This window comes from Nerophis lumbriciformis, linkage group LG02 (assembly GCF_033978685.3).
Source record: "Nerophis lumbriciformis linkage group LG02, RoL_Nlum_v2.1, whole genome shotgun sequence".
In the NCBI taxonomy this organism is placed as follows: Eukaryota; Metazoa; Chordata; class Actinopteri; order Syngnathiformes; family Syngnathidae; genus Nerophis; species Nerophis lumbriciformis.
The window spans coordinates 58,565,391-58,593,344 of NC_084549.2; the positions used below are offsets into that span (position 1 = coordinate 58,565,391).

Genomic DNA, 27,954 nt, shown 5'->3' on the forward strand with positions numbered 1-27,954 from the left:
AATAGTAGTGTGTATGTGTGTGTGTGTGTGTGCTACTTGTTGTGTGTTGTTTGCTGTGGGATGTTGCCTCCTTCTATTTGATATCAAGTTCATTTTATTGTAATGCTATTGCTGCTTTCAGTTGTAAAAATATATTTCCTGCATTGAACTTGCTGTGCTTCTGACGCTGTCCTGTTGACATAAAACCACATCAAAAGCTCAAAAAGGTTAATTATGTCTTCTTATTCATTTACTTTTTCAATTTTTCTTGTAATCAGACCGTATTTTCGGTATATCAGATTTTTTACCTGACATGTTTCGACTGTCATCGGCAATCTTCTTAAGAAGGGTCACCTGACCACTGTGACGTGTTGCCTATCAGCTGTTCTTATAGGCGTGGCCAACCAGGCAGACCTGTCAAGCCATATCAGATCATCGCAAAATAAATAACCACATCATGGACTGGGACAACAGGAGAATCAGCAGGACAGAAAGTAACAAATTTAAACGATGGATTAAGGAGGCGATCGAACTAAGGAAGCGGCCCAAGGAAACCATCAATCGGGATGAGGGAGCATTCATGCTTTCCCATACCTGGGACTCCCTCCTCCATTAACCATCAAGCAGTTGGGGTGGGGGGGCAACCAGGTAGACTTGACAGGAATATTTTTGGAATTCCACAAAACTATCAAAAAATTAAGCAAACTTTTAGGGATAATAGCTCGTAGAAGGATTTTATTGGAGTGGAAATCACAGTTTTCCCCCAAGGTCTCCCTATGGCTTAAGGACCTCAAGTTCTTCTTAGATTTAGAGAAAATTAAATATAATCTGAGGGGTACACCAAAACAATTTGACTTGACCTGGGTCTGCATAATTAGTGACATAGTTAAATTAAAGACACTATAGGATAAATGTGACACTCACTGTTGACAATGAACCTTTCCACGTACCGTATTTTTCAGAGTATAAGTCGCACCGGCCGAAAATACATATTGAAGAAGGAAAAAAAACATATATAAGTCGCACTAGAGTATTAGTCGCATTTTTTGGGGAAATTTATTTGATAAAACCCAACACCAAGAATAGACATTTGAAAGGCAATTTAAAATAAATAAAGAATAGTGAACAACAGGCTGAATAAGTGTACGTTATATGACGCATAAATAACCAACTAAGAACGTGCCTGGTATGTTAACGTAACATATTATGGTAAGAGTCATTCAAATAACTATAACATATAGAACATTCTATAAGTTTACCAAACAATCTGTCACTCCTAATCGCTAAATCCTATGAAATCTTATGCGTCTAGTCTCTTACGTGAATGAGCTAAATAATATTATTTGATATTTTACGGTAATGTGTTAATAATTTCACACATAAGTCGCTCCTGAGTATAAGTCGCACCCCCCGCCAAACTATGAAAAAAACTGCGACTTATAGTCCGAAAAATACGGTACCTTAACTCTTTTTTTGTTGTTGTTTTTATTCAGTGACACTTCTCAGTAAGTTTGTGGTTTTTATTGTTGTTGTTACTTTTTTTCCTTTTACTCAGTTAATGTGATTCTCTATCTGCTTGTGGTGAAGAGGAAGGCAGTACATTGCTACCAACTGTGATTGAAATGTAGGACGGGCGGTGGGAGGAAGTGTTATTATTTTACTTTTATTATTTTTTGTAATTTTCTTTTGTATTTTTTTTGGGGGGGTGGGGGAACAAAAAAAAGTGCCTGTTTTCTCAGTACCTGTATTATTATTTCCCTATCAAATAATAAATAAACAAATATATATTTTTTAAATACATCTTTGACAATCAAATCACGATCGTGACAATCCATCTTTTATGGTATTAATGTGCAAAACTGTTATTTAAATACGGAAGTGCAGCTCCCTTCCTCTGAATGCAAGAATTACAGCAGGAATTGCAATTCTGTCGGGTTTACACCAACGCACTGCAGATAATTTTGTTTTATTATCATTAAAAGCATGTGTATGTTCATTTTGTATTGAGCCGTTCAAAAAAAGCATAATGGTTTAATAAACATGTAATTAAAGCAAAAAAAAAAAAAAAAAAAAAGTAGCATCAAACCGGGGCCGGCTCTATTAAGGGGCAAGAGGGGGCAGAGCCCCCTCAAATAGGATGTATGAAGTTGAGAAAGTATATTTTAATATACCCACAAAATGTATGTATGACAAGATGATAATATTATCTGCAATAGCGGAAAAATCAGCTGAAAAAGTGACACGCTTACATCTCATTGTGCAACATGAGAATGTTTTAATGGGAACTAAATGCGATATCTGAAAGGGGTACAAATTATTTCCAAAGCAGGACCCCAACCCAGACATACACTACTAGTAGACAGCTCATGAAAAACAATATTTTTTATTATTGTCATTGTAAGTGGGCCAAAACACTTCTATTAGAAAATAATCTTATGGAAATGACTGCTGTCATTTGATTATGATAATAAAACAGCGCCAACACAAAAGTTTGGATTTAACATGTTCAAAATACTTATTAATATGTGTACACCTGGGAGAAGCTAAGAGGACACATTCTAATTGTGACGCTATTTGAGGCTATCAGCAGGCGAGCCATCATTTGAGACATCGACACAATTGTGAGTTAAAGCTATGAGTGCTTCAGGTTTTCTGTTTCGTCGAAAAGAGCTGTCTGTTGCCATTCCTGTTTAAACAGTGATAAAAACTAATATGTCAATTTTCAATGCGGACTCTCTCACGCTGCAAGTGTCTCCATGCTTACTGGTCAAAGAACACAGTGACATTAATATAATTAAAAAGAACAGGTGGAATTGATGACTTAGTTGGTCACACAATTTGAGAGTAAAACATTACTATGTCTAAAGTGTAGGCAGTGCTGGTAAATGTATCTGTCTATGAGAATGACTGCAAAATGCAGAAATGTTAAAATAGAATCTAAATATATAAATATAGGTATTTATCAACACTCATCACTGTTTTGCGAGCACTATTTTGTGTTTTATTTCGTAACTGTGCAAACGGACAGTTCCACACACGGATGCAGGATAAGTGCTCGTGCTGCACAGACACACGATGGACAGACGAGAATCTTCCGTCCTACGTGTACGTTTCAACATTTTTGGATGGTCAGAAATAAAAAATATTACACATCGTCTATTCAGCAACAACATTTTATAGCTGCTAGAGGACATAAGGGCTGACTAAAACTAATTCAATTGATGCGTTTTTGTGTCCTTCAATGTTCCCTCTAATTCAGGGGTGTCAAACTCAAATACAGAGTGGGCCAAAATTTAAAACTGAACAAAGCCGCGGGCCAAGGTTGAACAAATTAAGCTTTTAATAGGGACCCAAACAAGTTTTGCATTGAATATTGAACAAGCAAGGCTTCTATAACTTTATAGTGACATGCAAAATCGAGTTTCATATAATAATAATAATAATTAAAAAATATCAATGGCATATCAAATACAATTTAAATAAAAATTGAATGCCTCTTTTCTATTTGCAGCTTTCTGAGGTAAATATCAACATTAACTTTTTCCACAGGCTAATAAATTTGAAAATAAAATAACAATGAATAAACCAACAATTCAGGACTTTAAACTGCTCAGTTTGCAACACACTGATCTAATCTGATGTGCCCAAGCCAGATACCTGGCATCTTTTCTTGGATGATAGTTCATTAATGTCGCGGCTCAGGCTTTGAGCTGAGGCAACCTTCATTATCGAACGAAGGTGTTCATCAGTCATTATATCTCGTAGTCCACCCGACCACAGTCTTGGGCGAGTGCCTTAAAGGCACTGCCTTTAACGTCCTCTACGAGCTGTCGTCACGTCCACTTTTCATCCATTCTAACAACGTGCCGGCCCAGTCACAAGATATGTGCGGCTTCTGTACGCACACACACGTGAGTGCAACGCATACTTGATCAACAGCGATACAGGTTACACTGAGGGTGGCCGTATAAACAACTTTAACACTGTTAGAAATACACGCCACACTGTGAATCCACACCAAACACACACACACACACACACACACACACACACACACACACACACACACACACACACACACACACACACACACACACACACACACACACACACACACACACATAACACTCCTCTCTACTCATTGTTGTATTTGAAAGTGCAATGCTTTGCAGCCAGTAGCACAGCCATTGAAGGAGCATAGGAGTTGGAGTCAATAACCAGGCGAGGTGATGAATTTACGTCTCTTTACTTCATACTTCAGAACCGACTCTCACACTTGCCGTCAGGGTACGCAATACAACGTAAACCGTTGGCCAACCAAAAAGTAACCACAGAACACTAGACCGTATAGTGTTGTGTGTTTACTTTTTGGTTGGCCAAGCGGACGTGACGACAGGCTGTCCTCACTCAGGTCCGCACGGACCTGGAGGGGGCGTGCCTTAAGTCCGGCTGGAAATCGGGAGAAATTCGGGAGAATGGTTGTCCCGGGAGATTTTCGGGAGAGGCACTGAAATTCAGGAGTCTACCGGAAAATTCGGGAGGGTTGGCAAGTATGCCCGAAAATCTCCCGTTTTATTTGGTTACTCATTACTAGTGAAAGTATCAGTGTTAGTAACGTCATTATCATACAACGATGTTTTTGAACACTGATTACAATTCCTAATTTTTTAGAATCGATTTTGCCATCTAATTTTCAGGCCATTGGGCACCTCTTAACAGACTCTAATGAATATAGGCTGTGTATTTTTTTCGCCGAATCGTCCGAACAAACTAATTAAACCGCCCTTTTTTGGCTGGACATGTAAGGATTTACAGCTAAAAACGCTAGCGTGCTTTCATGATTACACCTGGTGTTATTTACGTGCGATCAGACGTACATCATGTGTTTGTGTTCCATCAGTGTGTTGTTGAGGTGTGCGTTAAATCACACGACACACACAGCAGCCAATGGAAATCAAGGTTAAAGCCTCCTTTTTTTGACGGTGCCGTTGATAAAAATCTATGTTTTCTTGTTTATTTTTCCCCCATCTGTTGCAGTCGCAGCAGAAGTGCATCGTGATCTTTGCCCTGCTGTGTTGCTTCGCCGTGCTGGTGGCTTTGATCTTCTCCGCCGTGGACATTTGGGGCGAGGACGAGGACGGAATCACGGAGGACAACTGCAGCAGGGACTGCAGGTGGGAGGTGGAACCATATTTACTCTCTGACACTTTTATTACCTCAGCCAAGGGCGAAAAAGCCAAGGCGAGAAGTTGTTTTGGGTAATTGTTGTTGTTCTTTATCCGCGAGAGTGTTGCTTGCCGCTGTGCGTCCCACAGCTCCAGATGAAGACTTTTGACAAGAATTAGAACAAATGGAGACGCTATGCTGGCGTCACGTGATAGGCGATGATATGCTTGCCGTCAATCTTGCGCTCTTTAAGGATATTCGCCCATGGCCAGCATCGTGGCAGATGACAAGGCCCGTAGGTGGTGATGAAAGTGTCCGATCAGCAGGGGTCCGGCTGATAAGGCAGTCCTGTCTTCTCTCCATTAAGACTCTTATCATGACATCCACCATCCAGCCCGTCACTTACGTTCTTTATCTCCTTCTCCGTGTCCCTGTTCATCTCCTCACTCATTCTTCAAATCTACCCGTTAACAAGCACTCATAGTCAGGCGAGCTGAGTTAAACCTCTCCTAACTGTTTCAGGACCGGAAAAGTACGACAGAAGCTGAATCTTGTGGTCGGGATGAACCCGAACAACTAAACGATGTCTGAACTTCAAACCCTAGTTACGTTGAATGAGTTTAAAGCTTCTGTGAAAGGACTGCAGTCTACCTTGTCTGTATGCACATGTGTCATGTGAGCAAGTTTTAATGTTGTAAATGTGATGTTTTATGTATTTGTTTACTGTTTTTAATGTAACCTTGCTGCTGCCCTCTTGGCCAGGTCTCCCTTGGAAAAGAGATCTTTGATCTCAATGGGATTTTACCTGCTTAAATAAAGGCTAATAATAATAATATACTGGAAAATAGGTTTACCACCTTAGAAAAAACTTGGCTCTCTGAGTACCACCATATTAGACTTAGACTTATTGACTTAGACTTCCTTTTATTGTCATTCAAATTTGAACTTTACAGTACAGATAAGAACAACATTTTGTTGCATTAGCTCGTTGTGGTGCAGGATAAAAGAGCAATAAGGTCCAGATATAAATAAATAGATTACTGTACAGATAAATATATTGCACTTTTGCATATGCGTCCACGTTTATGGATGTATGTTATATTGTCTTTATATTCCAGCGAGTTAATCAATTTTTGGGGGGAATTGTGGGGATTACTATGGAGGTTCTGCTATTATATTGTATAATATACTATATAATCATCAACATTTAACTACAGTAGCGTAGTAGGCCTAGGTATTCATTAAAAACAAGGCAGAGGTTTTATTTAACTAGTATATTTCATATTTTTGGCCGCTGTAACACTACACACTGTTTGAACAGTAACACTGTATTTGAATATTTCATTAAGGGATTATTTGGCGTACCACTCGAGGGAGTTCGCGTACCACTAGTGGTAAACCTACCACAGTTTGAGAATGACAATAGGCCTCGGAAGCCAAACAAAAGTTTGAACCCTTTTGAGTGTTGTGACACCAACATCAACATTTGCATGGCCACTTGTTGTCCTACCAATTTATTGTTTTTACGTGTAAACGGGACAATTAAGAATATTACAAAGCGAGATTAGCATTACACCCAATTCAGTGTGTTCAGAATGTTTCATTGATTTGACCTCATAACTGAAATAGTGGGTAATGATACAGGTTTTATTGCTTTTGAAGGGAAAATAGCTTCAAGGTATAACATTTCGGGATGTGCCGATCGTTCCGCCACCAATCAATATCGGACAATTTTTGTCAAAAAGTATGTCAGCGCCATTGCTCCTTATTGCTGATCACAAACGACGCTGTCCTCCGGCTGATATTTTATTCATTTTTGGTTGCCTGGCTGACATTACTGCTACCCACCGATGTCGGCTACGCAACGCTAGTGAGTATCCGAGTGAAGCGGTAATGCGTTGGGTATCGATCTTCCCATACTGCTACCGCTCCGAGCGGGGCTCAAACCCACTTCCCCCATTGGAGAGGTAAGTGTAACAGCCCGAGCTGCTAACCCAGCAACTTGGAAGTTGACAGGGAGTGAGGTTTACGAACATACACCTGGCAGAGCCATCCTGGCTGGATCCCGTTACATGGGCGCATGTGCACAACCGTAAATATTTTCAATATTTGCCTCAAACAAAATACCCATCAAAACAGCTGTCTCGTATGCCTCGTGTACAAGTAAGTAGTTCAAATTGTATATTAACGGACAGTAAGCATGTAGACAAACATAGCGTGACAATGGTAGCTTACATTTTAGTTTTAATCACCGTTTTACGCTACTGGTAGCTTTTTTCGAGGAAACAGCAAAATTCGACAGAATACCGGTCCCCTAAGCTAATAATAATCACCTCCATTGCAGCTAATAAGAAGCATTTTTTTAGTATCTTAAGTAGGGGTGGTAATATTTGGGCAGCTGGCGAATCAATTACGATTCAGGAGCTAGAATCCATTAAAAATTGATTATTGATGCATCTTTAATAAATGTTTATTGATGTAGTTTTACATTTCTGTTGGTTTCACTAAATAAGCGTTTATTACTTGCAAGATTTAAAAACATTGCATTTGTAAAAAGAAACAGTTACATTAATTCCTATCACTTTTTATAAATGAATTTACAGTAAATGTATGCAAAACTGGTACATTAGTGCCCTAAAATAAAGGAGCTGGTTGGATCTCTGGTCTGCATTACTTTATTCACAATAAATAAATAAATAATCGATTATTGACATACTGTATACTAATCGATTTTATAATTGTCCATGTCCGAATTGTGATCCATCTAAAAAATTACTATTCACCCCACCTCTAATCTTAAATCGGGGTTCTTAATGTTTTTGACCTCTGGGCCCAACTTTTCCACTACAGAGGAATATTAACACTTAATTACTAATCTTACTCTTCATTGTAATCATATTCAATAATTATACCTAACCTGCTAACAGTTTAGCAGGATAAACTTTGTCAAATGATATGAAAGCATGTGTTAATCTCAAAGATTATTTTTAAGACTTAGGTCAAGCTGATTACAAAAATAAACAAGAATGACATACATTACGAAAGAAGGGACTCATAAAAACTGATGAAAAATAAATGTACATACAATTACGTAGTGCTAAAATAAATTCTAAATAAATAATAATATATATATTTTTAAATAAACTGTCAACAAAATTTAAGTGCAATTGAAAATAAAGCTTCGCCATTGTTGTCATAATTTTTGCGCTTGAAAAACTTCTCTATGACTTTAGCTCCAGACCTCTTCTGTTTGTTTGATATGATCATCACTGCCATAAGTGGTGGCAAAGTGCATTACACCGCTGCGGCTCAGCAAACAAACAGATATTTCTGGCGGCCCTCCAGGGGACACTCGCTGCCCAGCAATGGTTAAGAAACACTGTCTTAAGTATAATTATCACTGGAGGACGAGGCTAAACATGTTAACCGCTCAGCAAGCTTTAAACAACACTGTGTACCACATGTACACGGGTTTCATCTAGTGGTACTTTAACTTTTATACAGTATGCAATACATTTTAATTGATTCCTTATTTAAGTAGAGTGTTTAATTTCCCTCCATTCAATCTGTGCGCATTAATTACATTTCCTATTAATTAATTACATGTATTAAAGATTAATTCTGTGATTAATTCAATTACTTTTTTTGGGTAAAGTAAGGAGTAACTAAAATTAATGACTTTTTAGAAGTAAGTTTTTTAGAACACAGCTTGTCACACAGCATCATGAAGCAGTGGGGAGGTTGGTGTTCTTGGCTAACATTTTTGTGTGTATGTCATATAATAATGTTTACCTATAAAAACACCATTGTTAAAGGTCAATTATTTTCAAGTTTCTGCTGATGTTTAAACATGTCCTCTCAAACTATTTCACATTTTGTTATTTTGTGTTTTTGTTAGCTGAAGAATTGAGCATATTTAAATGTTTTGCTTTAAAGAGAATTGGAGATTATATTTTACTTTTTGTATTAATTTCAAGGCTTTTATTTTTTCTTATCTCAGAACACCTCTTAAGTCTGGATTTTTGTTGGTACCTGTTTTTGTGTATTTTTTGTACAAGTTTAAAATCAAGGCATGGTGGAGATATTGGGTTACGTTAACGGATATTTCCATTTATGGGTTTAGTTTATGGGCCAACCTATATCAGGATGTGAGTTTCGGTCCAAATCCCCCAGCCCTACACTCGTGTTAGTGAAGGCACAGTTTAGGGATGTTTAATTGAGCATTGTTATGATGGCAATGTGTTATATGTATGAGTGCACATGTGTACCGTATTTTTCGGAGTATAAGTCGCTCCGGAGTATAAGTCGCACCGGCCGAAAATGCATAATAAAGAAGGAAAAAAACATATATAAGTCGCACTGGAGTATAAGTCGCATTTTTGGGGGAAATTTATTTGATAAAATCTAACACCAAGAATAGACATTTGAAAGGCAATATAAAATAAATAAAGAATAGTGAACAACAGGCTGAATAAGTGTACGTTATATGAGGCATAAATAACCAACTGAGAGCCTATCTCAGCTACAATCGGGCGGAAGGCGGGGTACACCCTGGACAAGTCGCCACCTCATCGCAGTGCCTGGTATGTTAACGTAACATATTATGGTAAGAGTCATTCAAATAACTATAACATATAGAACATGCTATACGTTTACCAAACAATCTGTCACTCCTAATCGCTAAATCCCATGAAATCTTATACGCCTAGTCTCTTACGTGAATGAGCTAAATAATATTATTTGATATTTTACGGTAATGTGTTAATAATTTCACACATAAGTCACTCCTGAGTATAAGTCGCACCCCCAGCCAAACTATGAAAAAAACTGCGACTTATAGCCCGAAAAATATGGTACATTTAAGTGTTAATAATGAAATTCTGATATTTTAGACATTTCAAATTGCTCCTAATTTTTTTCTGTGCTACAAAAAATGTTCTGTCCTACTAATTTTTTTCATTTAGTTGCACCCTTGCTACAAGTGAAAAAGCTAAGCATACATATATTTAGTATGTGTAATACTTTACATACTAGCCTTAATCAAGAGCTCCTTTAGTATAATTTCTACAAAAACAAATGCACAGGAATCTATTAAATATTGACTTATTATACAGAATATTTTACACAAATATGACTTTTTTGCTCTCCTCAACATATTATGACTTTGTCCTGTGCAGCTCCTGTGCAGCTCAACAAAGGTTCCCTTCAGGGCTCACTACTGTATGACCGTCATTTCTCAGGCACAGCATGACTTGCCAACACGGTAAAGTAATGACTCTCTGTCGGGCGCCTCGTCGTGAGCACGTTACTATTGATCTGCAGCTGCCCTGAGAAAAGGTTCCTGATCACGCCTTGCTCCCGAAACCCATCTTGCTTTAAGCACCTTGCAAACAGCTTCACTGAGTGCAGATGTTCCATTTTGTCGCACAAATACGTCCGCCGACAAAAACTATTTGCCGCTGCGTTGCCTTGCTGCATGACAGCAGGAGGTTAATGTGCTTTTTGGTACATTAACGGCAAGTGCAAGTTCAAGGTAGCTACTGCTGCTACAAAATCATTAAAGCGCCAAAGACATCCTTGATGAGCCTTTTTTCATGGGAATTTAGGATACAAAAAGTACACAACAGTTAATAGACACCTCATAATTTTAGGGGCTTATTTTTATGTTTTTAAAGGGGGCCTAGCCTTCATTTGCATCTTTTCAAACTTGCATTCTTGTTTTACATGAAGTGAATATGTCATGAGGTTAGTGTAATTCTAATGTACAGTATACCTAGTTTTGGACCTTGATCAATATTACTGCTCCTCTGCTTTCGCCATTTCACGCTGAGCTTCACTCCTGACAGACTGCAACAATGTAGGCATGAAGGAGGCTGCCGAACTGAGATAACATAACTTTGAGATATATGGGGTATTTTGAGTTATTAAAAGAAACGTACAACAGTGCCCCATAGGGTCCACTATCATGCTAAAAGCCCCTGAAATGAGCATAATATTAGCGACGCATTGTTCACATACACGCCTATATCAAATTGTGTGGTGCCGTATGTGTCACAATGGGCAAAAGAAAGAAAAGCTTAGGTGATTCGTATTTCTGAATGGCAAACTTCACTAAAGACATGTTCTGTATAATAACAGCATTACTAACGCTGCCACTTTTACCAGCAGCGCGTAATGTAATTACATTTATGCACGTTACAACGCTGTTAGCGGTACGTTTGATGTAATGCGGCACGATGCTTTTGATGTGGTTGCATGTTAACAAGACAGCGTCAGAAGCACAGCAAGTTTAGTGCAGGAAATACATTTTTAATAATGAAAGCAACAACCAACACCACACTAAAATGAACTGGATATCTAATAGAAGGAAGCAACATCACACAGCAAACTACTTGTCCCGCGAGACGTCATGAGTTCAATAAAAAAAAAGTTAAAGTTAAAGTACCAATGATTGTCACACACACACTAGGTGTGGCGAAATTATTCTCTGCATTTAACCCATCACCCTTGATCACCCCCTGGGAGGTGAGGGGAGCAGTGGGCAGCAGCGGTGGCCGCGCCCGGGAATCATTTTTGGTGATTTAACCCCCAATTCCAACCCTTGATACTGAGTGCCAAGCAGGGAGGTAATGGGTCCCATTTTTATAGTCTTTGGTATGACTCGGCCGGGGTTTGAACCCACAACCTACCGATCTCAGGGCGGACACTCTAACCACTAGGCCACTGAGTAGGTATAAAGCATCGCATCGCAGAGTACTTGTAAAATAATCTTAAATATTGGGCAGTCCCTATATCCTACAGATTTGCTGCCATCTTTTGAGCAATGTGAATAAATCAAATCAATGACCCTTGAATGCCTCTAGACCAGGGGTCGGCAACTTTGATCACTCTGATGCGGCTCAGCAGCTTACTTGCCGCCGCCCCCCCCCCCCCCCCCCCCCGATTTTCCCGGGAGACTTCCGGATGTCAGTGCCTCTCGCAGGAAACTCCCGGGATTAATATTCTCCGATTTTCACCCTTACAATTATAATAAGGGCGTGCCATAATGGTACAGTATTTGGCGCACTCTACAATCTGTATTAACAGCGTGCCAGCCCAGCCCCTTGTTATACAGTATGCATTTTCTGTAATGTTGTGTCGTTCGCGAACGATTCGTTCAAACGAACGAATCTTTTGAGTGAACGTACTGAACCGAATCACTTCATGAACTGATTTGTTTCTTTCTCAGTTCAGTTGAGCTCCGCCGCGACCATGCCGGTATTAGTGGAACTGGCGCATTCTGTGACTCACTGAACCCTCGACGTCGGCGAACGACGCAGCCAGCTACTCATCATGGGGGCGGGGGGAGGGACTGAGCAAACGATTCGTTCACCGCGGATTAACGACATGAATCACTCAGTGAACGACAGAATCAGGACTCGCGAACCTACTGACACAGAGAACTGACTGTGTCGCAGAGGAGGACGTCACATTGAGGCTCTCGTTCAGTCACTGTGCGCGTCGTTCATTGGGTGCTGAGGGCTTGTGTCGTTCGCGAACTGACACACACCGAGATCTGCCGCTGGGGAAGCTGTTACTGACTGACTCATGATTCGCCGACCTGCACACAGAACTGCTGCTGCAGAAGTGATTCAGGTTCACGTACTGAACTGTGCTGACTGTGGCGCTGTGTCAGTCACTCACTGCCTGGTGTACTGCATGCACAGAGCTGTGTAGGGACTCGCGTTCACCCTATTTGCTGCTTCTCCCGCGAATGTCTGCACTGTACTGTACTACGCACGCCCCCCCCCCTCCTAATTTTTTTTCGGAACTGATTCTAGTGATTCAGTACAGTCAAAAAAAAGAACTGCCGATCCCATCACTAATCTTCTGCCTGCACACGTACGTGACAGCAAGGCATACTTGCTCAACAGCCACACAGGTTACACTGACGGTGGCCATATAAAACAACGTTAACACTCTTACTAATAATGCGCCACACTTTGAACCAAAACCAAACAAGAATGACAAACACATTTCGGGAGAACATCTGCACCTTAACACAACATAAACACAACAGAACAAATACCCAGAATCCCATGCAGCCCTGACTCTTCCGGGCTACATTATACACCCCCGCTACCAAACCCCGCCCCCCCTCTTTGTATGCAGTGTTATTTCATTTTAAATTTCAAAACATTTTTTGTGGCTCCCATTGTTTTCTTTAATTTGTGAAACTGGTCAAAATGGCTCTTTGGCTGGTAAAGGTTGCCGACCCCTGCTCTAGACATAATAGCACAGCCTTTACTTACATGACACAATCCAAACAACCTTCCCTCGTCATGGTGAAAAAAAACCTAACATAAAGGTCAACACACAAGGTCACACATAACAAAACCTGCTCACTGAACTTTGCGGATATTATGAAAAACGTCCAAAAACCATCAAAAATATCAAAATGATACCCATTTAAATCCATTAGAGAGCATGATGGGAAACATATCAAACACTTTCTCCACACTTATCCATGTTTGGCGCATTTTAGCTGCTTGATATTAGTTACTTCACATGCTTTGGGCCCCATGTCAATTTTTTTAGCCCAATGCGGCCCCCCAAGTCAAAAAGTTGGGACACCATGGCACTACTACTTTGAGGGAATAACAAACAACAAATCAAAGATTGAAGTGTAGGGGTGAAAAAAAAACAGATTTTCAGATTAACCGCAACTCTTATTTGTAACGATTCCAAATCCTTTCGGGGTCGCGGGGGTGCTGGAGCCTATCTCAGCCACAATCGGGCGGAGGGCGGGGTACACCCTGGACAAGTCACCACCTAATCAAAACCATTTTTTTTATTTACTTTTTTTTCAATCTGTCCTGTGCAGCCACTTAGGCAAATCATATTGTTGATGTAGATGCCCATTTCTGCTGTACGGATTTACTTTAGAAAAGAGAAGTGTTATATACTTCTCTTGTTGCCCTATTAGTATTTGACTTTATTAAAATTATACCAAAACATTTAATAAACAAAACCAGTTGTCTTTTACATAATATAGAAATTGATCAGAGCTGTTCATCTATTTTATGGAGGAATGTAGTTAATCATGGAACTGGCACCCAATGTTATTAAAAAAGTATATCTTTTGAATGGAAATCATTTTGAATTGAGAATCGATTTTGAATCGAACAGTTACCTCCAAGAAACCAATCAAATCGTGTGGAGCCCACATTCACAGCCCTATTGAAGTGAAAACTAGCAATCCTACAATACCCTGTTTGTGGACTAGGAGACTACAGCCATCAAAGAACATTACATTTCTTATGAACCAGAGGAAACACAATCCAGTGAAAAGATTCAACAAAGCTGCCGTAACTGCTCACAAACTGTGAGTCAGAGCTACAGTAATGAACACAGCTAAACTATTGCTGCTCTACCTGGGCGTTGATATCACACGTCACTTAGCAATAGGCACCGCCTTTTAAAGGCACATACACATACTCTGGACTCATGAAACTTCTCAACTGCATGTGCTAGATATTTTAAATTGGGGTTTTTAAAGTGACGCAATAATTACTTACTTGGTAATTAATTACATTTATTAAAAGGTAATTACGTTAGTAACTCAATTACTTTTTGGGGAAAGTAACGAGTAACTATAATTGATTACATTTTAAAAGTAATTTTTCAAACACTGCTAAAGACTACAAAAACTGTGACCTGTGTGCTGTTAATTTTTGTTTTACACATTATAATGTATATATAGTGTTGTGTTGTTTCACTGAATTGAGTTGAAAATTTACAAATAATACATACAAGCAGAAAGAGACCTGTTTGTCTAAATTATATTTGCTTTTAGATGTTATTAGGTTTTTGATTGGTGTTGACAAAACATTTTATAGAATGATATTATTACTTTAGAAATTCATTTTGAACATAATTTGGTAACAAAGAACCGCCTCCCTTAAGATAGCAGGAATTCCTATCATTACAGGAAAAGGTCACTTTAGTAGTTGCATTTGTGTTCATAGGAAGATCACCCAAATAAATCAAACCCTTTAGGAGGGTGAACGTCTCTGCTACCGACTGGAGAATTCAGCATGTAGTCATCGTACGCCATCTGACCTTTGGCCACTTCCCAGAATCTGACTGAGCTTTGCCTCTGCCAGGAATTTCAAAAGAGTGCGTTGACAAAGTGATGCCAGGAAATGATGATCACACTGAGGCCAATGTGCCCTTCAATGAGCGCTGGCTGGCTGGCTGCTAACACACTTGTGCTCATATTAGGGATGTAACGATAAACGGTATTAATGATAACCGCGGTAAAACTCTCAAAGGTTAGTATTACCGTTTTAAATTGAAATGATCAAAAAAAAAGTGATTGATAACTGCACTTGGATAAACTAACTTAAATGCTAACATGAAAACAATTTCCCCATTGAGAAACAACATACCCCAATCTAAACTTATACAAACACATTACTGTCTGAGCAGCTAAGGTATTAAATTGTGTACATTGAACCTACAAGCTGTGCTCTCTTAGAACAGAGTGATCGTTCTATACTAGGACGAATAAACATAGGTGTCGTTACGGGGCGTTCAAGGACCGCTGAACAGAGTAGGAAGCCTCAACCCCCGGCATAAATAATAAATATTAATAAAAGATTGTATTTGTGACACACTTCTCTTTTAAATAAATTTCAAAGTGCTGCAGTACAAACCAATTTTTAAAACCATAAAATAATAGCCAAAATACTAAAACTAAAATCTATCAGTGAAGCATAAGAAACACAAAACATGGTTAGTAGTGGCTTTTCCAGCACTGTGTCTATTTATTTGAGTGTTTTTGTTTTATTTTTAATAACTTGCTCAAAAGATTTCAGTGTGGGTATACGTAAGTACTTTTTAAACACACTCAACAATACCGCGATAATAATGATAATCGTGATAATTTTGGTCACGATAACCAAGATATGAAATTTTCATTACATCCCTAGGCTCATAAACATGTATTACCAACTACTGCTCGGGGTACATTGTGGTGGTTGGTGTATACCCATGTTTTTTTTTAGTTTTCTGATTTGTTCGTTTGTGTGCAGCCTCCAGGTTTGGTTGTGTGTATTTTTTTTTAGTTTGTCAATTATCAATGCTTTTGTAATTCCCATTAGTGACACCCACAGGACTGGAGTGAAATGGACGTCGGACAGGGTGACATGGACATAAACATGTTTACACTGCAGCCGCTGTCTCGTATATTTTGTGTTGACAGAAAAAAGCGTTATATGTTGATGGTGTTGTGGCTTTTGCTTTCATTACAAGGCGTGGCGAGGTTGGTAGAGTGGCCGTGCCAGCAATCGGAGTGTTGCTGGTTACTGGGGTTCAATCCCCACCTTCTACCATCCTAGTCACGTCCGTTGTGTCCTTGGGCAAGACACTTCACCCCTTGCTCCTGATGGCTGCTGGTTAGCGCCTTGCATGGCAGCTCCCGCCATCAGTGTGTGAATGTGTGTGTGAATGGGTGAATGTGGTAATAGTGTCAAAGCGCTTTGAGTACCTTGAAGGTAGAAAAGTGCTATACAAGTATAACCCATTTATCATTTATTTATCATACTTGCCAACCTTGAGACCTCCAATTTCGGGAGGTGGGGGGTGGGGGGTGTATGCGGGGGGCGTGGTTGGGGCGGGGGCGTGGTTAAGAGGGGAGGAGTATATTTACAGCTAGAATTCACCAAGTCAAGTATTTCATATATATATATATATATATATATATATATATATATATATATATATATATATATATATATATATATATATATATATATTTGTATATATCCCCGCGACCCCGAAGGGAATAAGCGGTAGAAAATGGATGGATGGATGGATATATATATATATATATATATATATATATATATATATATATATATATATATATATATGTATGTGTGGGGAAAAAAAATCACAAGACTATTTCATCTCTACAGGCCTGTTTCATGAGGGGGGTACCCCCCTCATGAAACAGGCCTGTAGAGATGAAATAGTCTTGTGATTTTTTTTCCCCACACATACATATATTGCGCTCTACTACGGTATTGAGCACTATTTTTTGGATAACCTTATTAAGACATATATATATATATATATATATATATATATATATATATATATATATATATATATATATAAGAAATAATTGACTTTCAGTGAATTCTAGCTATATGTATATACATATATATTTACATATATATATATATATATATATATATATATATATATATATATATATATATATATATATATATATATATATATATAAATAAAAGAAATACTTGAATTTCAGTGTTCATTTATTTACACATATACACACACACACACACACACACACACACACACACACACACACATAACACTCATCTACTCATTGTTGAGTTAAGGATTGAATTGTCCATCCTTGTTCTATTCTCTGTCACTATCTTTCTAACCATGCTGAACACCCTCTCTGATTATGCATTGCTGTGTGGCACGCACAAAAGTGCTTTCATCAAATGCACTAGATGGCAGTATTGTCCTGTTTAAGAGTGTCACAACATTGCTGTTTACGGCAGACGGACTGCTTTACTGTAGACGTTCTTTATATTGTGGGAAAGCGGACTCAGGTCCGCATGGAGCTGGAGGGGGCGTGGCCTCAAGCTCCGCCTGAATTTCGGGAGATTTTCGGGAGAAAATTTGTCCCGGGAGGTTTTCGGGAGAGGCGCTGAATTTCGGGAGTCTCCCGGAAAATTTGGGAGGGTTGGCAAGTATGATTACAAGTCATCCTCGTTTGCCTCCGTGAGCTCAATTAGCGTCTACTGTACTGTATCATCATTTTGTTCCTCCTGCTGGACCGCCATATTAATCTGCATATCTCACTGGAGTACGTGCGCCCAAAAGACATGACAAACCACAGCTCAAATCACAGTGCAGCACAACTTACAGTATACGTCCTCACCTGAGAGACGCCATTGTTGACTTTGTCTTCATTCTAAGGTGATCTACCGGGGTAGAATTAGAAATGGATTTAGCACTTGTGTTGTCTTAACAACTCACAAAAAAACACAAGCCCGTATGTGCGTCAGTCCCTCCTGGCATAGTGTAATCACGTCAACGCTGCTGACGTGTGCACGACCACCTGCAATTAGCCTCCGCATGCACACAACAAGGTGTAATAATCACGCCAGGTGGAATTACACTGATGGTTCTCATTAAGAGGACATTGCTGAGAGAGACAACTTGGCATATGACCTACTTTTGACAGGACTTCTTTGGCCTTTACATTAGTTTGTCTTTACCATGCATCCATTCACTTGACATTTTTCTCACACACTCCTCAGAGTTGTTCTGGTGGAGAACATCCCGGAGGACGTCACCTTCCCAAACAACACCGTGTCACACCTGCCGCTCTCGGCGGGGCTCTTCAACTTACTGGATCAAGCCGTCCGCGTTGTGGAGATCGTGTCACCGCTGTGGCTCCTCAACTCCTCCGAATACGAGTCCAGCTTCCAGCCTGCTGCCAGACAGGTAGAAAATAAATAGCAATATTAGTACACAGAGCAGGATAGAACATAATGATAATAATAATATCAATACACAAAGTGAGATAATTAAGAGGTTTTGTTAAATAATGTCATAAAAGTAGAAGTTATTATGCAGATTTCTGAGCCTTATTCATGAGGGTTCTTTAGAAATAGCGGGGTGTGCAATGCCAGAGTGGGCGCATGTGACCCCAGGGAACAATGCTTTATCAGTATCATGCTTCAAACCCCGCTTCGAAAAGCTGTGCACTGCAAAACGTGCTCATTGTAGCTAATAATCCTGACTTCCTCATTTTGATAAAAAATAAAAATCAGCACAAATTGATTTATTAATTTTTGTTTCGTCGGTTAAAGTGTTTCATATATTGTGCTCCTGAGTTAAAGTTAAAGTACCAATGATTGTCACACAAGCTCCACCTAAAAACTTTCAGTTTTGGTTCATTTTGGCAGCACCAGTGGACCAAAGGGATGGTGTTTTGCCAGAAGAAGACCACATTTCCCATCATGACTAGCGCATGTAGCGTCATACTGACATGATGTCCGCTGTAAAATTGGCACAAACATTAATTACGTCTATAATGGCTATGCTGATGTTAAATAGCAGACACAATGAAGAAGTACGAGTCATTTATAAAAAGCTGAAATACAAACCCCGTTTCCATATGAGTTGGGAAATTGTGTTAGATGTAAATATAAACGGAATACAATGATTTGCAAATCCTTTTCAACCCATATTCAATTGAATGCACTACAAAGACAAGATATTTGATGTTCAAACTCATAAACTTTTTTTTTTTTGCAAATAATAATTAACTTAGAATTTCATGGCTGCAACACGTGCCAAAGTAGTTGGGAAAGGGCATGTTCACCACTGTGTTACATGGCCTTTCCTTTTAACAACACTCAGTAAACGTTTGGGAACTGAGGAGACACATTTTTTAAGCTTCTCAGGTGGAATTCTTTCCCATTCTTGCTTGATGTACAGCTTAAGTTGTTCAAGAGTCCGGGGGTCTCCGTTGTGGTATTTTAGGCTTCATAATGCACCACACATTTTCAATGGGAGACAGGTCTGGACTACAGGCAGGCCAGTCTAGTACCCGCACTCTTTTACTATGAAGCCACGTTGATGTAACACGTGGCTTGGCATTGTCTTGCTGAAATAAGAAGGGGCGTCCATGGTAACGTTGCTTGGATGGCAACATATGTTGCTCCAAAACCTGTATGTACCTTTCAGCATTAATGGCACCTTCACAGATGTGTAAGTTACCCATGTCTTGGGCACTAATACACCCCCATACCATCACAGATGCTGGCTTTTCAACTTTGCGCCTATAACAATCCGGATGGTTCTTTTCCTCTTTGGTCCGGAGGACACAACGTCCACAGTTTCCAAAAACAATTTGAAATGTGGACTCGTCAGACCACAGAACACTTTTACACTTTGTATCAGTCCATCTTAGATGAGCTCAGGCCCAGCGAAGCCGACGGCGTTTCTGGGTGTTGTAGATAAACGGTTTTCGCCTTGCATAGGAGAGTTTTAACTTGCACTTACAGATGTAGTGACCAACTGTAGTTACTGACAGTGGGTTTCTGAAGTGTTCCTGAGCCCATGTGGTGATATCCTTTACACACTGATGTCACTTGTTGATGCAGTACAGCCTGAGGGATCGAAGGTCACGGGCTTAGCTGCTTACATGCAGTGATTTCTCCAGATTCTCTGAACCCTTTGATGATATTACGGACCGTAAATGGTGAAATCCCTAAATTCCTTGCAATAGCTGGTTGAGAAAGGTTTTTCTTAAACTGTTCAACAATTTGCTCACGCATTTGTTGACAAAGTGGTGACCCTCGCCCCATCCTTGTTTGTGAATGACTGAGCATTTCATGGAATCTACTTTTATACCCAATCATGGCACCCACCTGTTCCCAATTTGCCTGTTCACCTGTGGGATGTTCCAAATAAGTGTTTGATGAGCATTCCTCAACTTTATCAGTATTTATTGCCACCTTTCCCAACTTCTTTGTCACGTGTTGCTGGCATCAAATTCTAAAGTTAATGATTATTTGAAAAACAATTTTTTTTTATCAGTTTGAACATCAAATATGTTGTCTTTGTAGCGTATTCAATTAAATATGGGTTGAAAAGGATTTGCAAATCATTGTATTCCATTTATATTTACATCTAACACAATTTCCCAAAGGGGTTTGTATTTAGATCAATATTTGGATTTATTTTCCAGATTCAGCCTATACATCTGGAATTACAGATGACACATGGAACGTTAACAGTTGAAAGGTTGAAATTCAACTTTTCCCAATGATTCTGGGCTAATTATAATTCTTGCAAAACTTTGGGTTACAAGCTTTCTCACCACTTGTTGGCGCAGCGAATTCCACAGTGAACCCCGTAAGATCCGGCCTAAATCTCCGGCCTTACTTGCTAGCATTAGCTTATCGTTAGAGATGGACATCACTTTGTTTTATTAATCGTGGGACTAAAGGAAACAAGTGTGAATGACAGTGCTGAGAAGAAGAAGAAGAAGAAGAAGTGGATGATATACAGTAAATCATCAAAAAAAAACATGACAGAGCGTGTAGCTAGCTAACTTTGTGAAACAGTTGGAGTGGAATACTGTTAGTCTGAACCATACTGAAGCAAAATAGGTCTACTGGCAGTCGAAGATGTTAAAATTATATCCAAACAGAGGTCATTTATCCATTAAAATATGAAGAAGCTGCTGATGGTGTGTTGGACGGTTTGACCGCAGAAGGTAAATCCTGTGCATTATTATTACATTACTTCACAAAACTACTGTAGATGTTTGTAGCACATTCTTTTGTGCTGTTTTTCATACAATATTTCGCCTCTAAAAGTTTTTCTTTTTATAGGCATGTTACATTTCAAAATGGTACTAATTTGGGGCGCATTGCACCGATTAAATTGATCTCAAATTATTTTAATAGGCGCCGCTGTTTCGCAAAAAGTTGTTCCAGTTATGAGCTGTGTCACAGAACCAATCAGACTCAAATCCCAAGGTACAATCCAGAATCCAAAGAAAAAGGGCAAGTCATCGTAATTTCAGTGCATCGTGTTCATGGGCAATGTTATGCTCATGTTTGATTGTTTTTGTATTTTACTATTAATATGGTTCCTTGTATCGCTTCTTTTTGCACTTACATGGTGATAGACTGTTAGTTAAAACACTGCCTGTCTATTTATTATGTTAGTACAAGTTAACTCTGGTACAGATTAATGCAATTTCCATTATGTGTTGTTAGAATAATTAATTTGAAATTCAAACAAATATAACAATATTCTTTTAAGTCTGTTGATGTGAACAGACTTGAATTGACTGTTCTGAAGTTCCAGTGGTTCACTTTGTGGCATAAATACTATAGCATTACAGTATTTGGGCAAAATATATGTGTATATTGTGCTTTTGGCTTAACTGTGTAATGTGTTCTAGCAGGGCTTTCCTTTTTCTTTTCTTTTCTTTTTTTGTGTGTCCTGTCCAGCTTCTCAGGCAAATCATATAGTTGATGTAGATGCCCATGTCGGCTGTTCAGATTTACTTTACAAAAGAGAAGTGTAGGATACTTCTCTTGTTGCCTTATTTGTATTTGACTTTATTAAATGTATTTATATTATCATTTAGTGCAGCCGGGCCGGAGCAGGAGGGGATAGAAAGAGAAAAAGAAGAAGACAGAGGGGGAAATTGTGGGGACAAGAGGGGGATTAGACAGAGAGACAAAAACAACAACAGCAAACAACAACAACAACAACAACAACAATAGAGCAACATCAGCAAATACAACATGTACAAATATGATGGTAAAAGTAATAGCAAATAAGCAGTTAGCGAAAAATAAAAAATAATACAGAAATGACAATGAGCATTATTACACTACAAATGGATTAATACAAATACCAATAGAAATAGCGCTATTGATAATGAACAATACCATCTTTTCTTTTTTTCATGTTGCACAAAAACAGTCCACTGGACAGAAGAAGTTGCAAGTTTGACATAAAAGTGGAAAATAGACACAATGAGAGAGCTATTTCTGTTGTTGTTTAGGCTTCATTAAATGAACAACGCATTTCAGCTTTTGGAAATTGGTTTGGTAAAACAACAACAAAATTTTTTTTTTTTTTTTGTCATAAAAAAATACAATCATGTGTGCTTACGGACTGTATCCCTGCAGACTGTATTGATCTATATTGATATATAATGTAGGAACCAGAAATATTAATAACAGAAAGAAACCCTTTTGTGTGAATGAGTGTGAATGGGGGAGGGAGGATATTTGGGTTGGTGCACTAATTGTAAGTGTATCTTGTGTTTTTATGTTGATTTAATAAAAATAAAAATAAAAAATATTTTTTTTTTTTTAATTTCTTGTGCGGTCCAATCGATCCACGGACCGGTACCGGGCCGCGGCCCGGTGGTTGGGGACCACTGCTTTAGGGCACCTGTTTTTTTGTCCCCATACCGTCAGAGGTCCCCTAAAGGTGACTGTGTAAACAGAGCGATGTCCCCATTAAGTAAGCATTGCCAGAACACACACACACACACACACACGCACAAACAAACACACGCACACACTTTCACATACCGTATATCAGGACTAATAACAGCTGGAGGCTGTTCATTAGGAAGTAATGCCCCCTCCCTTTAGAGGCCTCAGGACCAGAGGAACTAATGGCCTTTCAGCTGCATGGAGGCGTGTGTGTGCGTGTGTGTGTGTGCACGCTCGTATGTTTATGGGGGTTGCCTGAGCATCCGCTACCTCTTCACTGATTGATGAGGTTTCACTTTGCGTTAACAAACTGTTAGGGCTGCGAAATTGGACACTTCTCATTGGAATTAAAAGTCAATTACTCTAAAGATAGAATGGTCACAAACTAGAATTTTGTGGATTAGTCTTTAAAGAAGAACTGCATCTTTTGGGGGGGGGATTATGCCTATCATTCACAATCCCTATTTGTAAGATAAGAACACGTTTTTCTTTTTTTAATGCTTTCTAATTCTAAATAAACACTGGCAAAAGTCAGCTAACATCAGAGTCAAACAGAGTCGCTCGATTCCGGTTCTAAGGCGCTCTAAAAAAACATCCAAACACCTCCATCAATGGTTTATATCAATGCTGTAAGTATGTATATTATGTAGTAATATATATATATATATATATATATATATATATATATATATATATATATATATATATATATATATATAAAAAATCTATATCCATCCATCCATCCATTTTCTACCGCTTGTACCTTTCTGGGTCGCGGGTGGCGCTGGAGCCTATCTCAGCTGCAGTCGGGTGGAAGGCGGGGTACACCCTGGACAAGTCCCTACCTCATCACAGGGCCAACACAGATAGACAGACAACATTCACACTCACATTCACACATTAGGGCCAATTTAGTGTTGCCAATCAACCTATACCCAGGTGCATGTGTTTGGAGGTGGGAGAAAGCCGGAGTACCCGGAGGGAACCCATGCAGTCACAGGGAGAACATGCAAACTCCACACAGAAAGACCCCAAGCCCGGGGATCGAACCCAGGACCGTCTTATTGTGAGGCACAAGCACTAACCTCTGTCAAAAACGTGCTGCCCCACATTCATAATATGTAACATTTTTGTATTTTGATAATTTTAAGCATACGGCATTGCATTAATCATAGACACATCACAACATTCGCTATTTCATTCAACAACTACGACTACTACTCACAGCATACTTTGTGAGAGACAACAAACATAAAACAATCACTTACTGCGAGGGCTGTGAATATTTGGGCACCACACGATTCAATTTGATTCTTGGTAGTAACGATTTGATTCAGAATCTATTTTCAATTCAAACCAATTGTTGATTCTAAATCAATGCTTTTTTAATACCATTGAGTGCAAAGTTCTTTGATTTACTACATTTGTCCATAAAATAGACAAACAGCTCTGATAAATGTGTATATTACTGACAAAAAACTGGTTTTGTTTAATACAATTATATCCAAACATTTAATAAAGTCAAATACAAATAAGGCAACGAGAACAGTATGATATGAAGGTTCTCATTCATCCAGGTCATGCTCATCTCAGGGCATTCAGTCGATCGCAACTGGACTGCCTGATTTGTCTTGGAAGTTTTTCTACTCATCCGAGTAGACTTAGATTGGTCTAGATTGGGACTCGATCTGACCAATCTAAGTCTGTGAGCACGAACTGATGAAGCCTACTCATATGAGCGGAGAAACGTCTTCCAAGACAAACAAAGAAAAGTATCTTACAATTCTCTTTTCTAAAGTAAATCCGTAGAACAGATAGATATAGGCATCTACATCAACAGTATGATTTGCCTGAGTGGCAGGACAGGACAGATGAAAAAAAACCTATTTTTTATTTTTTTTAATCAATTAAGAATCATAATAAAATAAGAACTAAATATAAAATAATCAATTAATCATAATCCTCGGTAAGGGTAAAATAAATAAAAAAAGGTGAGTGCAAAACCAGCGTATTTTCGTGTCTTTCTCGCCATCAAAGTTTACCAACTCCTCGGTTTATGGCTACATTCTTCTACTATCCAGGTGAGTTGCATGATTTATAATCTATAGTTAACTTTCACCAGCCTCGAGGCAAGAGAGCAGCTCACCGGCGAATGATGTCAATATAGCAGCATAAGGTAGCTACCTCTCTGTGATCAATGCACCGCTAAAAGTAGGTCCTTAACACTTATAATAACAATATTTCCAATACTTGGTTAATATTCAGGTCACGGGAGTATTGTTGGCGCTTTTTGGATGTGTTTTAGTGGGTTTTTATGGGTGCGATTAACGCAAAGACGTCATAGCTCCCATTAGCTTCATCGTTAGCTGACTTTTATATATAAGTTTGAATGCATTAAAAAAAAAGATGTGTTCTTGTCTCTCATAAGGATTGCGAAAGATGGGCAAAATTCCAAAAAAATGCAGTTCCCCTTTAAATGTGGTTGAAAGTAAACATCTTCAATCAATCAATCAATCAATGTTTATTTATATAGCCCTAAATCACAAGTGTCTCAAAGTTGCACCATAGTCTTGGTTAAAACAACCAGATTTTTATCAAAGTTGAATATCTGCCCTGCGTTATCCCTAGGGAGCATCTCATGGAAAGTCTCCAAGAAAGTTTCTGGAAATGTACTTATCGTTGCAGCCCTAATAAATATTTGTGCAGTTACACATGCAATTATTGAATGTGTGCATTGAGACGTGGAAGTCTAGTTTCGACTTTCTGGCACGTGTCCCTCCTTAAAGGGGAACATTATCACCAGACCTATGTAAGCGTCAATATATACCTTGATGTTGCAGAAAAAAGACCATATATTTTTTTAACCGATTTCCGAACTCTAAATGGGTGAATTTTGGCGAATTAAACGCCTTTCTATTATTCGCTCCCGGGAAGCAATCCGCCATTTTCTCAAACACATTACAACACCGAGTCAAATCAGCTCTGTTATTTTCCGTTTTTTCGACTGTTTTCCGTACCTTGGAGACATCATGCCTCGTCGGTGTGTTGTCGGAGGATGTAACAACACGAACAGGGACGGATTCAAGTTGCACCAGTGGCCCAAAGATGCGAAAGTGGCAAGAAATTGGACGTTTGTTCCGCACACTTTACCGACGAAAGCTATGCTACAACAGAGATGGCAAGAATGTGTGGCTATCCTGCGACACTCAAAGCAGATGCATTTCCAACTGGACTGGACAGATCAGCTTTCAGGAAAAGAGAGCGGATGAGGGTATGTCTACAGAATATATTAATTGATGAAAACTGGGCTGTCTGCACTCTCAAAGTGCATGTTGTTGCCAAATGTATTTCATATGCTGTAAACCTAGTTCATAGTTGTTAGTTTCCTTTAATGCCAAACAAACACATACCAATCGTTGGTTAGAAGGCGATCGCTGAATTCGTCCTCGCTTTCTCCCGTGTCGCTGGCTGTCGTGTCGTTTTCGTCGGTTTCGCTTGCATACGGTTCAAACCGATATGGCTCAATAGCTTCAGTTTCTTCTTCAATTTCGTTTTCGCTACCTGCCTCCACACTACAACCATCCATTTCAATACATGCGTAATCTGTTGAATCGCTTAAGCCGCTGAAATCCGAGTCTGAATCCGAGCTAATGTCGCTATACCTTGCTGTTCTATGCGCCATGTTTGTTTGTATTGGCATCACTGTGTGACGTCACAGGAAAATGGACGGGTGTATATAACGATGGTTAAAATCAGGCACTTTGAAGCTTTTTTTAGGGATATTGCGTGATGGGTAAAATTTTGAAAAAAACTTCGAAAAATAAAATAAGCCACTGGGAACTGATTTTTAATGGTTTTAACCCTTCTGAAATTGTGATAATGTTCCCCTTTAACAGGGCAGACTTCTGCTGTCCCGGCTGCTGGCGCTCAAGGCTAGGAAAGTGCAGCTGAAGATCTCCAGCGGGATCACAGAATCGACAGAGCTGAAGATACTTGCCAAAGCAGGTGAGGCTTAAGAAGAAGCCATTAACTTCTGGAGTAACCCTTTTTTTGGCCTTGTTGGAGGTTTAAGCTCTTCTGATTGCCATTTGTGTCTTGATGTTTGTGTGTCATTTACACACCTTCTTAATGCTTGCAGGTGCCGAAGTTCACTTTGTGAACACCACAGTGCTGACCAAGGGTCACCTCCACTCATCCTTCTGGGTGGTCGACAAGAGACATTTCTACCTTGGCAGCGGCAGCATGGAGTGGAGATCCCTGGCGACTGTATGTAACACACACGCAAACACACACATACAAGAGAAGCTGTGAGCCTGGGAGCAGCAAATTAGAATAAATAATACATTTGAAAGCAAATAAATATTTCTGCGCCAAAGGCCAAAGGTGTGTTTGTGTGAAGAGAATAATAAACAGCTATTATATTAAAGATAGAAAACAATGATGAGTTTAATATTAATGAATAAGCAGAGCTCATCGTTGTCTCTCAGCGTTGGTGATAATCATCTGAGCTGACACATGGTGTGATTGTGTGTGCACTCACTAGAGGAAGGAGCTGGGCGTGCTGGTGTACAACTGCAGCTGTCTGGCTTTAGACCTCCACAGGGTGTTCAACATCTACTGGGGGCTCCAGTCCAAAGAATTCATCCCCTCTTTCTGGTCCAAGCGCCTATATGCCCTCTTCAACAAGGACTCCCCTCTGAAGCTCAACTTCAACAGCACGGAGGCCCAGGCATACGTCTCT

General features: G+C 39.3%; 1 protein-coding gene and 1 long non-coding RNA gene across 2 annotated transcripts in view; one reads left to right on the top strand and one right to left on the bottom strand.

Annotated features, from left to right (window-relative positions):
• On the bottom strand, nt 1-27,927 carry LOC133609701 (uncharacterized). The gene is made up of 6 exons (XR_009815759.2): nt 27,754-27,927; nt 27,335-27,477; nt 18,584-18,667; nt 18,110-18,152; nt 288-393; nt 1-171 (listed from the first exon to the last, which is right to left on the bottom strand). It is a non-coding gene; the product is annotated as an uncharacterized lncRNA (long non-coding RNA).
• Nucleotides 1-27,954, top strand: part of LOC133609672 (inactive phospholipase D5-like) — a 79,435-nt gene that overhangs the window by 44,696 nt on the left and 6,785 nt on the right. Inside the window, exons 2-6 of the mRNA XM_072911815.1 lie at nt 5,017-5,153; nt 18,492-18,678; nt 27,110-27,218; nt 27,352-27,479; nt 27,757-27,954. Of these exons, the coding sequence (XP_072767916.1) occupies nt 5,017-5,153; nt 18,492-18,678; nt 27,110-27,218; nt 27,352-27,479; nt 27,757-27,954 (759 nt within the window). The remainder of the gene's footprint in view (nt 1-5,016; nt 5,154-18,491; nt 18,679-27,109; nt 27,219-27,351; nt 27,480-27,756) is intronic.